The sequence below is a fragment of the Otolemur garnettii genome, unplaced genomic scaffold (assembly GCF_000181295.1).
Source record: "Otolemur garnettii isolate 467f Iridium unplaced genomic scaffold, OtoGar3 scaffold00129, whole genome shotgun sequence".
Lineage (NCBI taxonomy): Eukaryota > Metazoa > Chordata > Mammalia > Primates > Galagidae > Otolemur > Otolemur garnettii.
The window spans coordinates 2,931,779-2,945,358 of NW_003852524.1; the positions used below are offsets into that span (position 1 = coordinate 2,931,779).

The 13,580-nt window shown below is 45.1% G+C and overlaps 1 protein-coding gene across 1 annotated transcript in view; it reads left to right on the forward strand.

Moving 5' to 3' along the window:
* The first annotated feature begins 11,080 nt into the window (after positions 1–11,080).
* Positions 11,081–13,580, forward strand: part of ANK2 (ankyrin 2) — a 654,255-nt gene continuing 651,755 nt past the window's right edge. Inside the window, exon 1 of the mRNA XM_023518175.1 lies at positions 11,081–11,283. Within this exon, the coding sequence (XP_023373943.1) occupies positions 11,212–11,283 (72 nt within the window). The 5' untranslated portion in view covers positions 11,081–11,211. The remainder of the gene's footprint in view (positions 11,284–13,580) is intronic.

The following is a 13,580-nucleotide window of genomic DNA, read 5'->3' on the forward strand; positions in this document are numbered from 1 at the left end:
CCACTTGAGCCACAGGCACCAAGCCCATCATTCATCTCAATATGTGGAAGTTCTGTGGTATATGTACCCAATCCCCTCTTTTAGAATATTTAGTTGATTTCTAGGTTGTTGTTATTGCTTATTTGTTTATGTTGTTTTTCCTCTGAAAAACAATTTTGCAATGAACTACCTTTGTTCCTGTCTATGATCATTTTCTTCTTATTTTCTTTTTTTTTGAGACAGAGTCTCAAGCTGTCACCCTGGGTAGAGTGCTGTAGCATCACAGCTCACAGCAACCTCAAACTCTTGGGCTTAAGCAATTCTCTTGCCTCAGTCTCCCAAGTAGCTGAGACTACAGGCACCTGCCACAACACCTGGCTATTTTGTTGTTGTGGTTGTCATTGTTGTTTGGCAGGCCTGGTCTGGATTCGAACCCAACAGCTCCAGTGGGTGTATGTGGCTGGTGCCCTAGCCGCTGAGCTATACGTGCCCAGCCTATGATCATTTTCAAAGTCAAAGAGCACATTTTTAGGGTGCTTTGCTATAGAGTGGCCAATACCCTTCAGAGAGTCTCTAACAGTTTATGTCCCTATTAACAATGCCTAGCTATTATTTCTGAAGCTCTGGGGCACTTTTCATTACTTAAAAACTTATTTTTGCCAATTTCATAAGGGAAAATGCTGTAGTATTTTGTCATTTCAATCTGCACTTCTTTTCCTTTTCTTTTTTTGAGGCAGAGTCTCACTTTGTCACCCCCTGGAGAATGCGGCGCATCATAGCTCACAGCAACCTCAGACTCCTGGGCTCAAGCGATTCTCTTGCCTCAGCCTCCTGAGTAGCTGGCATTGTAGGTACCCACCACAATGCTGGGCTATTTTTTTAGAGTTGGGGTCTTGCTTTAGCTCAGGCTAGTCTCCAACCTGTGAGCTCAGGGCAATCCACCTGCCTCGGCCTTCCAGACTGCTGGGATTACATGCGTGACCAATGAGCCTGGCCTCATTTCTTTTTTTTTTGTTTTTTGTTTTTTTTGCAGTTTTTGGCCAGGGATGCGTTTGAACCTGCCACCTTGGGCATATGGGGCCGGTGCCCTACTCCTTTGAGCCACAGGTGCTACCCACGTAATTTCTTTTATTACTGAAGAAGTTAAGCATTGTTTTCATGTCCTCATTGGAAATTGCTGTTTCTTCTATGAGTTTCCCTAAGTCCTCCCTGCCTTTCAATAGGAACTTATTTTTTCCATATATATTGAAGTTGTTAACTCCCTCATAACAATTGTGCCCATAACAATTGTGTAAATGACTTTTATTTAGCTCATTTAACTTTTGAGTTTCTTTTTCTTTTTTTGAGGCAGAGTCTCAAGCTGTCACCGTGGGTAGAGTGCTATGGCATCACAGCTCACAGCAACCTCAACTCCTGGGCTCAAGTGATTCTCTTGCCTCAGCCTCCCAAGTAGCTGGGACTACAGGTGCCCACCACACATTGGGCTATTTTTTGGTTGCAGCCATCATTATTATTTGGTGTGCCCAGGCTGGATTCGAACCCTCCAGTTCAGGTGTATGTGGCTTGGCACCTTAGCCACTTGAGCCATAGGCACCAAGCCAAACTCTTGGGTTTAAGCAATTCTCTTGCCTCAGCCTCCCAAGGAGCTGGGACTACAGGAGCCTACCACAATGCCTGGCTATTTTTTGGTTGTAGTTGTCATTGTTGTTTGGCGGGCCCAGGCTGGATTCGAACCCACTAGCTCTGGTGTATGTGGCCAGCTCCCTAGCTGCTGAGCTACAGGCACTGAGCCAACTTTTGAATTTCTTCTCTTATACACAATATATGTACACGTATATATGCAAATTGTACATTTTCATACCCCAATTATAATACAGTGATTTTTTTTTTTTTTTTTTTTTTTTTTGGGTAGAGACAGAGTCTCACTTTTTCACCCTTGGTAGAATGCCGTGGTGTCACACAGCTCACAGCAACCTCCAACTCCCAGGCTTAGGCAATTCTCTTGTCTCAGCCTCCTGAATAGCTGGGACTACAAGCACTGGCCACAATGCCCAGCAATTTTGTTTTGTTGTTGTTGTTGCTATTTGGCCAGGGTCAGATTTGAACCCGCCACCCTTGGTATATGGGGCCAGTGCCCTACTTAGTGAGCACAGGCGCCGCCCAATAGAGTGAATTTTAATATAATGAAGCTTTATGATATTATGTAGAATAACTTTTCAGTCTTTTCCCCTTTTCTTTTATAACTATTAATCTTAGGAATAACTTTCCCTGAGCAAAAGTATATCAATATTCAGAAGAGCTTTTATTCAAAGCAAATATTTTATCCTGAAGGCAATGGATAGCAATGACGGCTGTTTAAACAGTAGATTTTTTTTTTTTTAAGAAAGATACTCTGGCTGGATTATGCAGGATATTCCAGGACAAGAACTATGCAGGGTCATTATTAAAAAACGATAGCAACACACTAAGAGTAGCTGAAGGCCTGGAATATAGCCATGGATATGAAAAAAAAAGTAGGACATTATCACATTTGAATTCACAGAGGTTGGTGGCTGACTATAGACTAAGCATGAGGGATATAGAGAGGTCTAGGATGACAGTAAAGTTTCTAGCCTGAGTGACTTGGTGATGGTGAGAATCTCCATGGTGGTTCACCCTGTAATTCCAACATGTGAGGAGACCAAGAAGGGAGGATTGCTTGAGACCAAAAGTTCAAGACCAGCCTGGGCAAAAGAGCAAGATTCCATCTCTACGGAAAATTTTAAAATCCAGTCCTGGCAAGGTGGCTTATGCTTGTAATCCTACCAATTTGAAAGGCTGAGGCAAGGCCAGTGGATTGTCTGAGCTCAGGAGTGTGAGACCAGAGCAAGACCCCCATCTCCACTAAAAATGAAAAAATTAGCTGGGCATTGTGGTGGGCACCTGTATTTACAGCTACCTGGGAGGCTGAGGCAAGGAGATCACTTGAGCCTAAAGGCTTGAGGTTTCTATGAGCTATGATGGATGCCATAGCACTCTATTGAAGGCAACAGAGTGCGACTCTGTCTCTAAAAAAAAAAAAAGAAAGAAAATTGGGAGGTGCCTGTGGCTCAAAGGAGTAGGATGCTGGCCCCATATCCTGGAAGTGGTAGGTTCAAACCCAGCCCCTGCCAAAAACTGCAAAAAAAAAAAAAAAAAAAGAAATTAAAAAATCAACTGGAAATGGTGGTGGGCACCTGTAGTCCCAGCTACTCAGGAGGCTGAGGCAGGAGGATGGTTTAAACCCCGGTGTTTGACTCTGCAGTGAGCAATGATAGTGCCACTGCACTCTTGCTTGGGTGACAGAGGGAGCCCTTGACTGGAGGAGGAGGGGAGGAGAGAAGGAGGAAAAGGAGAAGAAGGAGAGGAGGAAGAGGAAGAGAAGAGATAAAGGAGAGGAGGAAGAGGAAGTAGTAGAAGAGGAAGGGGAAGAAGAAGGGGAAGGGAAAGAAGAAGAAAAGGCCAGGGGCAGTGGCTCATGTCTGTGATCCTAACACTCTGGAAAGAAGAAAAGGCCAAGGCGGGTGGGTTGCCTGAGCTCACAGGTTCAAGACCAGCCTGAGCAAAAGGGAGACACTGTCTCTAAAGCATTGTGGCAGGCGGTGTAGTTCCAGCTACTCAGGAGCTGAGGCAAGAAAATCTCTTGAGCCCAAGAGTCTGAGGTTGCTGTGAGCTATGATGCCAGGGCACTGTACCCAGGGTAACAGAATGAGAGTCTGTCTCAAAGAAAAACAAAAAGAAAAAAAAAAGAGAGAGAGAGAGAGAGAAGGAAGAAAAGGAGGAGAAGGGAAGAGGAAGAAAAAGAACAAATTCTTTTGAAATTAACCAAAGTAGGCAAAGCCAGTAGTTCAGTGAGTAAGGCTCTGGCCACGTACACCAAGGCTGGCGGGTTCAAACCTGGCCCAGGCCAGCTAAACAACAATGACAATTGCAACAAAAAAAGAAAAAAAAGAGAGAGAAAGAAACAGAAAAAAAATAGCCAGGTGTTGTGGTGAGAGCCTATAGTCCCAGCTACTTGGGAGGCTGAGGCAAGGGAATCACTTAAGCCCAAGAGTTGGAAGTTGCTGTGAGCTGTGATGCCATAGCACTCTACTCAGGGCAACAGCTTGAGACTCTGTCTCAAAAAAAAAGAAAGAAAAAGAAATTAACCAAAGTACATGACAGCATGGACTTCACTAGGAACCTTGACAGGTATAGTTTTCGTGAGATGGTGGGGAGAAAGCTGAATGGATTGTATTTAAGAGAAGTCAGCAGGAGAGGAATTGCAGGTAACAAGTACAGGCACTTTTCAGAGGAGCTTTTCTATATGTAGAAGAAAAGTTCAAGATTACTGAGGGAGGGGGATATACATGTATGCTTATGGGAATGACCCACTAGAAGGGGAAAAACAGGTGATACAAGGGGAAGTGAGACAGAGAAAACCTGCAAGAGTGATGTGGATAAGTAGGTTTGAGGGGCTGAGTTCAGGGCCCAAGCGGAGGACTTGGCCCCACATAAAAGCATGCACAAATGGTCCATGTTACGAAGATGGAAGCCGTCTTTCAGTACCTGGTGATGGGGACATGTGGAAGCTGTCTTTTGATTGCTTGTTTTTTTTCAGTAAAATACCAAAGTCATCAGCTGAGAATAAAGAAGCCAGAGGCAGCTTTGGAGGTGAGGAGAGAGAAGTTGTTAATGATTGTTTGGGAGCGTGGGAGAATTAATTGACTAGGGAAACTTGTCAGGATTGGCACCAAGAATCTGCTTGAAATTAGTGGCCATCAATATGGAGACCAGGTAGTATTTTTCTTCAGGTACATACTGTATGACTAGATAAAAAATTAAGCAGCCAGGCGTGGTGGCTCACACCTGTTGTCCCAGCGCTTTGGGAGGCCGAGGCGGGTGGATCACCTGTGCTCAGAGGTTCGAGACCAGCTGAAGACCCCCCTGAGCCAGAGTGAGCCAGAGTGAGACCCCGTCTCTACAACAACAACAGGACAACAAGACAGTCAGACCTTGTGATCCTAACTACATGGGGGGGGGGCAAGAAAACACTACAGGAGGAAGAAGTAATAAAAAAAAATTAAAAAAAAACCCTTCCAAGTAATAAGTTGAAATAAAAAAAATTAAAAAAAAAATTAAGCTTAATTGAGATCTAGTTTTGCAGGGTGGGTATGACAGAGCAAGAAAGGGGCGAGTTGAATAATAGACAAGGCAGTGTTTAGAGCAATATAGTAATGGTGCATGGAATCCAGATTGAGTCAGGAAGAGAAGGGGGACATGAGATGGAGTGGGGATAGTGAGAAGGCAGCACGGTTGATGGATTGGAGGTATCAGGGGTATTGAAGAAGTATTGGCGATGAGCTAATAGAGGGGCTCAATTGAAAAGATAATAAATAATGATCAGAGGATGGAAAGTGTGATACTAAGGTCATAGAGAGGGTGCAGTTATCAATAATGACAAACGGTAGGGTATGACCATGGGCGTGGAGAGGGGCTATCTGAGGTGGGGTCTTTGGAATCTAACAGAGGCATTTCCCATGTGGATTTTTAAAAAAATTATAACAAGGATATTTCTAGAGAAAAAGAAAGCAAGACTTTTAAGTTCTTCAAGGAATATAGATGGCTGCAACAAAAAGAAATTGGCGTGGTCTAGGAGAATTTTTAAAGGAGTGGGATTTTTTAGGGGAATGAGTCGGGACAAGGGTCTAGAGATTATGGGCAAAATGAAGCCCATCTCAGGGTCTCAGACAAGAGGAGGGCTGTTGAAAGACAAACAGTGGCCACCTAAGAGGGCTTCAGAGACCACTACAGTAGTCTCCATTTTGCATAGTTTCCTGGTAACCCAAATTATGTTGTTTTTTTGGAGACAGAGTTTCACTTTATCGCTCTCAGTAGAGTGCCATGGTGTAACACAGCAATCTCCAACTCCTGGGCTTAGGCGATTCTCTTGCCTCAGCCTCCTGAGTAGCTGGGACTACAGGTGCCTGCCACAATGCCCGGCTATTTTTTTGTTTTAGTTTGGCAAGGGCCAGGTTTGAACCCACCACCCTCAGCATATGGGGCTGGTGCCTTATCCATTGAGCCACAGGTGCCACCCCAAATTATGTCTTTCCTGGAGTACTCTTCACTGTTGTGGTAAGCAACCAGTGATACCAGGATTTATGAAAGTAAAATAGGAATATTTTCTTACTTGCAATGTTGTGTTACATCTCTATCCGTATCTATCAATATCAACCTCTGTATCTACTTATCAACCTATTATTTCGCTATTAAAAATTTAATGTTATTCATTCTTATGGTCATTTTTTGTTAATTTGAATTAAGTATTCCAAGCCTGTAGACACGGAAGGCCCTGAATTTGGATTTCTATGTGTCTAGTTATGCTACAGAAGATGAGGGAGCCATAGCAGTACTTACCAGTACTTACTAACCTCGATAAGTTTCCTTCTGATATGAAATACAAGATTTCTTTTCTGTTTTGTTTTTGTTTTTTGAGACAGGGTCTCAGTTTGTTGCCTTTAGTAGAGTGCCCTGGCGTCATAGCTCAAGTATCCTCAAACTCTCAGCCTCTGGAGTAAGTAGGACTAACGGAGCTAGCTGCAATACCCAGCTAGTTTCTGTATTTTTAGTGGAGACTGGTCTCGCTCTTGCTCTAGGCTAGTCTCTAACTCCCGAGCTGAAGCAATCCACCTGCCTTGGCCTCTCAGAGTGCTAGGATTACAGGCATTGAGCTACCATGCAGGCCTTTTTTTTTTGAGACAGAGTGTTACTCTGTCATCTAGGGTAGGGTGCCCTGGTGTCAGTTCATAGAAACCTCAAACTCTTGGGCTCTAGAGTTCCTCTTGCCTCAGCCTACTGAATACCCAGACTACCAGCACTTACCATGATGCCTGGCTAGTTTTTTCTATTTTAAGATGAGACAGGTCTCATTCTTGGTCATGACTGATCTCCAACTCCTGACCTCAAGTGATCCACCCGCCTCGACCTCCCAGAGTGCTAGGATTATAGGTGTGAGCCACTATGCCTGAAGGATTTCTTCTTTAACCACCTGTATCCTCAGCTTCCTATTTTTAGATAGATATCATTACATAAATAAATAGTAATAACTACATTATTATTTACATTGTGTGTTTATGATGCTTATGTACGTTGCTTCATTTAATATTCACAATGACTCTATAGTCTAAGTACTATTACTGTTTCCATTTCACAGATAAGGAAACTAAAGTATAAGAATGCTAAGTAACTGGGATCTCAGTGTGAATGACTGACTTCAGTTCACCATCCTGAGCATCATTCTACATTGCCCCATAAAAATTGTCACATTGGGTGACTTGGAGGGATGGTCAGAGATTGGAGAAACAGTTTCTATAATCTACTACCTACCATAAAGAGTTTTCTATACACGAACATGAATATAATTCTTTGAAATATATATAATGTTTATACACACTTGAGAAACAGTAGTACAGTAGAGTTTGCTATTGACTGTAGTTCAAGTCAGAGTTCAAATGGTCGCTCTCCAGCCTTCTAATAACCTTGGCAAAGATACTAATTCATTCAACAAATGTTTATTGAATTCCAAGTGTCAGGTACCCTTCAAGGTGCTGGAGGTTGTAGATGTTTCCAATGGTAAATCAAACCACACTCTAGTGCTCCTGGGACTTATTTCCCAGTGATAGGTGAGTATCAGTAAATAAGCAAATACAAACTCTGTTCAATGATGGTAAGTGCACAGGAGGGATATTCTAGCAAGGTGAGAGGGACAGGGAGAGTATTTTAGTTTCTAGGGCTGTTGTACCAAAGTACCGCAAACTGAGTGGCTTAAACAACAGAAATCTATTATCTCATAGCTATGAAGGGTAAAGTCCAAGATCAAAGAGAATGTGTTCCATGCTTTTTCCTTAGCTTCTGGTGATTTGCTGGCAAACTTTGGCATTCCTTGGCTTGTAGAGACACTACCTTAATCTCTTCATTCATGTTCACCTGGCATTCTCCCTGTGGGCATGTCTGTGTCCAAATTATAAGGACTCCAGTCACACTACAGTAGGGAGCCCACCCTATTCCAGTATTATCTCATCTTAACAAATTACATGTACAACAATCTTCTTTCCAAATAAGGTCACATTCTGATGGTTAGGATTTCAATATATGAATGTGTGTGTGTGTAGGGACAATTCACTGCATTACATAGGATAATCAGGGAAGCCTTTTTCAGAAGGGGATACTGGCATAGAGGATTGGCTGAGGGAATTCATGCAGACACCTGACGGAGGAGTGGTCCAGGTGCAAAGAACCTGAGACCAGAGTGGCAAGAAATAGAAAGGATGGTTAGAAATAGGGTCAGAGGGGTGGTGGGCTGGAATGGGGGATGGATTACAGACTTTATAGACCATCCACTGACTGTGGCTCTTAACTCTGAGTGAGATAGGGAGACACAGGAGAGCTTTTTCTCCAAAAAAATTTTTTTAAAACAAAGTATCTTTGTTACCCTTAGCAGAGTGCTATGATGTCATAGCTCACAGCAACCTCATATTCTTGGGCTCAAGAAATTCTCTTGCTTCAGTCTCCAGTATCTGGGACTATAGGTACCTGCCACACACCCTGCTATTTTTTTAGAGAAGGGGTCTTGCTCTTGCTCAGGCTGATCTCCAACTCCTGAGCTCAGGTGATCACCTGCCTCAGCCTCCCAGAGTGCTAGGAATATGGGTGTGAGCCACCATGCACGGCCTTCACAGGAAAGCTTTGAGCATTGGCTGGCTGCTCTGGTGCAAGCTGGTTAGAGACTTTTGCTCTTGGGTAGGTGAAAAAATGATGGTGACTTGAAGTAGAGGGATGGTAGTGAAAATACAGAAGTGGTTGGATTCTGTAGAACCAATAGGATTTGTTGGTGGATCAAATGTGGGACCTGAGAGCAAGCAAGGAATTAAGAGTATTTCTGTTTTTGTTGTTGTTTTATTTTTGTTCTGAGCATCTCTAAGATGAGCAAGGCAACATCAAAGCAGTTGATTTGGCAGAAGATTTAAAGAAGCTCAACTTTGGAGATGGCAAGTTTGAAACTCCTTGATATCCAGGTGGAGGTAGAGATAGTTGGCAATAGGAGTTAGAACTTAAAGGGGAAGCCTGAGGATGAAGAATATAAATTCTCTTTAAGGCTACGGAACTGTATGAGATCAAAATGTTGTTAGTACATATGGAAAAGAAGATGGGGACTAGGATGAACCTTTTGACATTCCAAAGTTTAGAGACCTAGAAGACAAGAAAGGGCCAGTGTGGGACCCTGAGAAGCAGCCAACAAGGTGCTAAGACAACGGAAGGAGAATGGTGTCCCAGAAACTAATAAAAGACATTTTCAAGGCGGGAATGATTTTTATAAAAAATAACAGTTAGAGGTCAAGCCAAAGGAGGCCTGAGAATTAACCACCGGACTTAGCAACATGGGGGTCATTGAGAACCTTGTCAGGGCAGTTTGTTGAAGCAGGTGAAGGAGAGCCTGAATAGACACATTTCAGTAAAGAATGTGAAGAGATGAATTAGAGACACTGAAACTTTGTAGATGATCTTTCTGAAAAGATACAGAAAACTGAGTTGCAGGGAATGGTGGCTCACGTCTGTAGTCCCAGCACTCTGGGAGGCTGAGGCCAGTGGATTGCCCTGAGTTCACAGGTTTGAGACCAGCCTGAACAAGAGTGAGACCCCATCTCTAAAAAATAGCCAGGCATTGGGGTGGGTGCCTGTAGTCCCAGCTACTTGGGAGGCTGAGGCAAGAGAATTGCTTGAGCCCAAGAGTTTGAGGTTGTTGTGAGCACGCTACTGAAAGTGACAGAGAGACTCTGAGAAAGAAAGGGAGAGAGAGAGAAAGAGAAAGCAAGCTGGAACAGCACCTTAGGGACAGGGGATTCTAGTAAAGGAAAGTTTTGCTGTGTTTTGTTTCTAAAGATGGGGATATGTTTGTAGAAAGATGCATAGGAAAGTAAGAATTGATCACGCATGAGACAGGGCATCTTCTCTGTAAAAGTCGTAATTCCCACCTCAATGGGACAGCTGAGCCAGTGAAGGGAGATAATGATCAGGCCTTGGATGGCAAGTCAGGGGTAGCTCTAAGTATACCCCTGGGAAATAGTGACACAGTGCAAACCAGGTTGTCCCCCGTGGGGATTCAGGACTCCTACCGCAAGCCCTGTAACAGACAGGTCTGCAAAACCTGGTCCTGTCTTTTGAGATCTTCAAAGCTACCAAAGGGGCAGGGGCCTCCGCCCTGATGAGGGGGCCCAAGTCACCATCCTGAAGGGTAGCTGTAAGGTGTTTCCTCATAGAGAAGAAAGTGGGAAGGGAGAAGTGGGGTCCTGGGAGGGTGTGTGGGGGAAACACCCCAAAGGTAAAAAACACTCTGCTTAGGGCACTTGATCCGCAGCCAACCTCTGGCAGGGGTTGAAGTTGCAGTGGCACCTTCACACCGCGTTCGCTCCATCCCTCCTCGTCAGTAGGGAGTGGTTGGCAGAACAAAGAATGCGTGCGCGTGGAGGGTAGAGGTGGGTGGGTGCCCGGCACACCGCGAACGGAGAACGAGTGCGGTGGGAAGCGTGTGTGCGGTATGAATGGGAACAGCCGCGAGTGAGAGCCAGGACCGGCAGGGCCGGGCTGGACGTGCCCCAGCAGCTGGGGGCCTCCCGAGGGAGCGTCTACCAGTGATGCGGGAGCGGGAGCGCCCGCCGAGGAGCCTCCTTATCCCCACCCACCTCCCGAACTCCGGCAGTCAGTGGTGCATACGGACATATTTCTGGGAGCTGTCCATGAGCTCATCGCTCTCCTGGCGATAGCAGCAGCAGCAGCGAGGGCAGCAGCCTCCTTTCTCCCGGCGCCGCCGCTAGAATAAGCCCGGCAGCTCCCACATCCAGACACTAGCGCGGGGCGCGGCGCCGAGAAGGGGCAGCCGCCGGCCCGGCCCCTCGGCCAAGGTCGCGTCCGACCCCGGCCCGCCATGGCCCCGAGTCTCCCGGCCGGGAGGTAGGTGGGCGCGGGAAGGGGCTTGGGGCTCCGGCAGGACTCGGGGCGAGGGGGACAGCCGTCCCTCGCACCCGCGGCGGGGGAGCCCGGGCGATCCGGGAGGCGCAGCGGCTGCGGAACCTCCGGCTGATCCCGGCCCGCGGGCCGCAGGCCGGCGCAGAGGCGACGGAGGGGACGCGGGGGACCCGGGTGTGACAGCAGGAAGGAGCCCAGAGCAGCGGGAAGATGGCTTCTCCCACCTCCCCGGCCCCGGAAGGCGGGGCCTCCACCCCGCCAAACCCGTCGCGGATTCGTCAGGTGGGTGCACAGAGTGCGGGGAGGGGCGCCGCACCCCATTGTCCTCGCCTCCCCCAAGGACGCGGACTTCGTCCCCAGTGCAGAGGCTAAGCAAGGAGTGGGACCCACAGACACAAGCAAACTTGGCCACCTCGCCTGGCCCAGAACCGTTCTCTAACTCTCCTCAGTCTCACTTCTCAGACAGACAGATTGACAGACAGACTGACACACACACACACACACCCCTGGAAAAACACATGTCTTCCAAAACCAGACGTGTAAGTTCTGAACGCGCACACACTCACACAGCCCGCAAACTCATCCCTCCCACCGCGCACAGAGGAACACACCCAGCTGTCACATGACTCACTGCAGAGATATACCGTTAGAATAAACCGGGGTACGCAAGGGGGGAGTGTACCCCAGACCCAAGTCCTCGGAGGACCTGGAGAGGGGCTGCTGGAAGCATTCACTACCCACCCATGGGAGGGAAGGAACCTCAGCCAGAGGTTACTTCCATTTCTCAACTTTCAGGCAGAGCTACACCCAACAATTGCAGCCTGTATTAGCCATGTCGCACAGAATCCCACAGGAAACGTGTGTTCTGTTCCCCCGACCTCTATAGCGACAGAAACAGCTTCCCCCAGCACTGTGAGGGGGGAATGCACATGTCTTTGGCTGTTTGAATAAGCCCTGTTTTCTGTTTGTATGGTAATATTAAAACAAGCGAGTACTCCATCTGGTTGTGATCTGTGATTTGGTATCTGGAGGGTTTTTTTTCCCCCCACCATTGCCAGGAGCTACAGTATTAGCACTTTAGGTTATCATAGCAGTGACAATTGTGCGCTTGCCCTGTTCGGGATGGTGCAATGAGTGTGAGAATATGATCCATTGACTGCAAGCAGGAAACCTCTCTGCTAACAGCATTGGATTCCTGTTTAGAAACGGTAAAATCGGTTGATGGATACTATCCGGGGAATGCCCAAAGAATGGTCTTTCTCCCTGGCAGTGTGGAAATTTTGAAGTGTAAAACTCTGGAATTTATGAAAACATGGCAGTAAAATTTGCTTAACACTGGACAAAGTCTTTGCCACCCTTGAATTTTACCACTATCTGAGTGTTAGATAGTGTTACATTAGGGCCAACCTTTGTTTATGGTCATATTTTATTCAGTTGCTAAAAATTAACCTGAACATTTTTTATGGCAATCTGCATCCCAGAGAACTAGGGTTTTAAATCTTAAGCTCCCGGACTCTAATTTTACAACAATGAGTTTTTAATGTACACTTGAAGTGTTTTGTTTTTTTGCTGTAGGTATCGCAAGTCTGTGATGGTTATGCATGTAAGAATGAAGGTGGAATTATTGCTATTTATAATACAAGAGAAATTACATTTTAAGCTAAAAGTCATTTTTATATTTGCTTGGCTAATCCATACGTATATATGAACACTTATATACCACGAGGAAGCATAATATGTTAAGTTTTAAATAGAATATATGTACATATAAAAACTATGAAATCTCATTCTGTAGAACACTTTTATTGATCTGAGCAATTCTAGGTATGGAAATAGTTACTAGAAAAAATCGTAAGAAAGGTCATTGCCATATTGCAGACTGGACACTGTTTAGAAGACCTTATAATTAAAAACTGTGTAAAATGGCATAATGCTGCAATCTTCAAATTATTGACTGTTATCCTGTGTTCAGGCTTTCATTTGTATGACCTTACAGAAGTACTTTTTTAGTGATTGGTGCATTAATTTGCATAAGATGTACAAATAGGTTGCTAGAATTTTCGGTCTTTCCACTCTACCTGACTCATCTGGTCAGGTGGAACAGAAGTACTGACAACCTCCGGCTGCAGTATCACCATTTTCCTGCAAAAGACTTTGAGCAAATTAGAAATAGAAAACCAGAAGGAATGGCTGTGTTGTCCTGCGAAGTGGTGAAATCTTGTAGGCCCCAGTTACATTATATTTTAACTGTGTCACTGTTTCCTGGACATCATTCTCCATGTTCATTATTTCTCAAACCAATTCTGGGATGAATTGGAATTTCATTAAAATCTGAATATCTTCCTCTTTCTGAACATGGTTGGGAGGAAAAGTGTAATTGAGAAAGCCCAGAGGTCCAAAAGAGCCAAAGACTTTGATTGAGGGCATTATGTGGATTTTAGCAACAAATTCAAATTGTATAACAGAAATTTAGAAATCAGAATAATTTGGAAAGGCTTTGGTGAATATAAACAACTGATAAATTAGTGTTTGTGACTACTAATTTCAATGAAAATATACTTTGTGGAGATTTATTTATT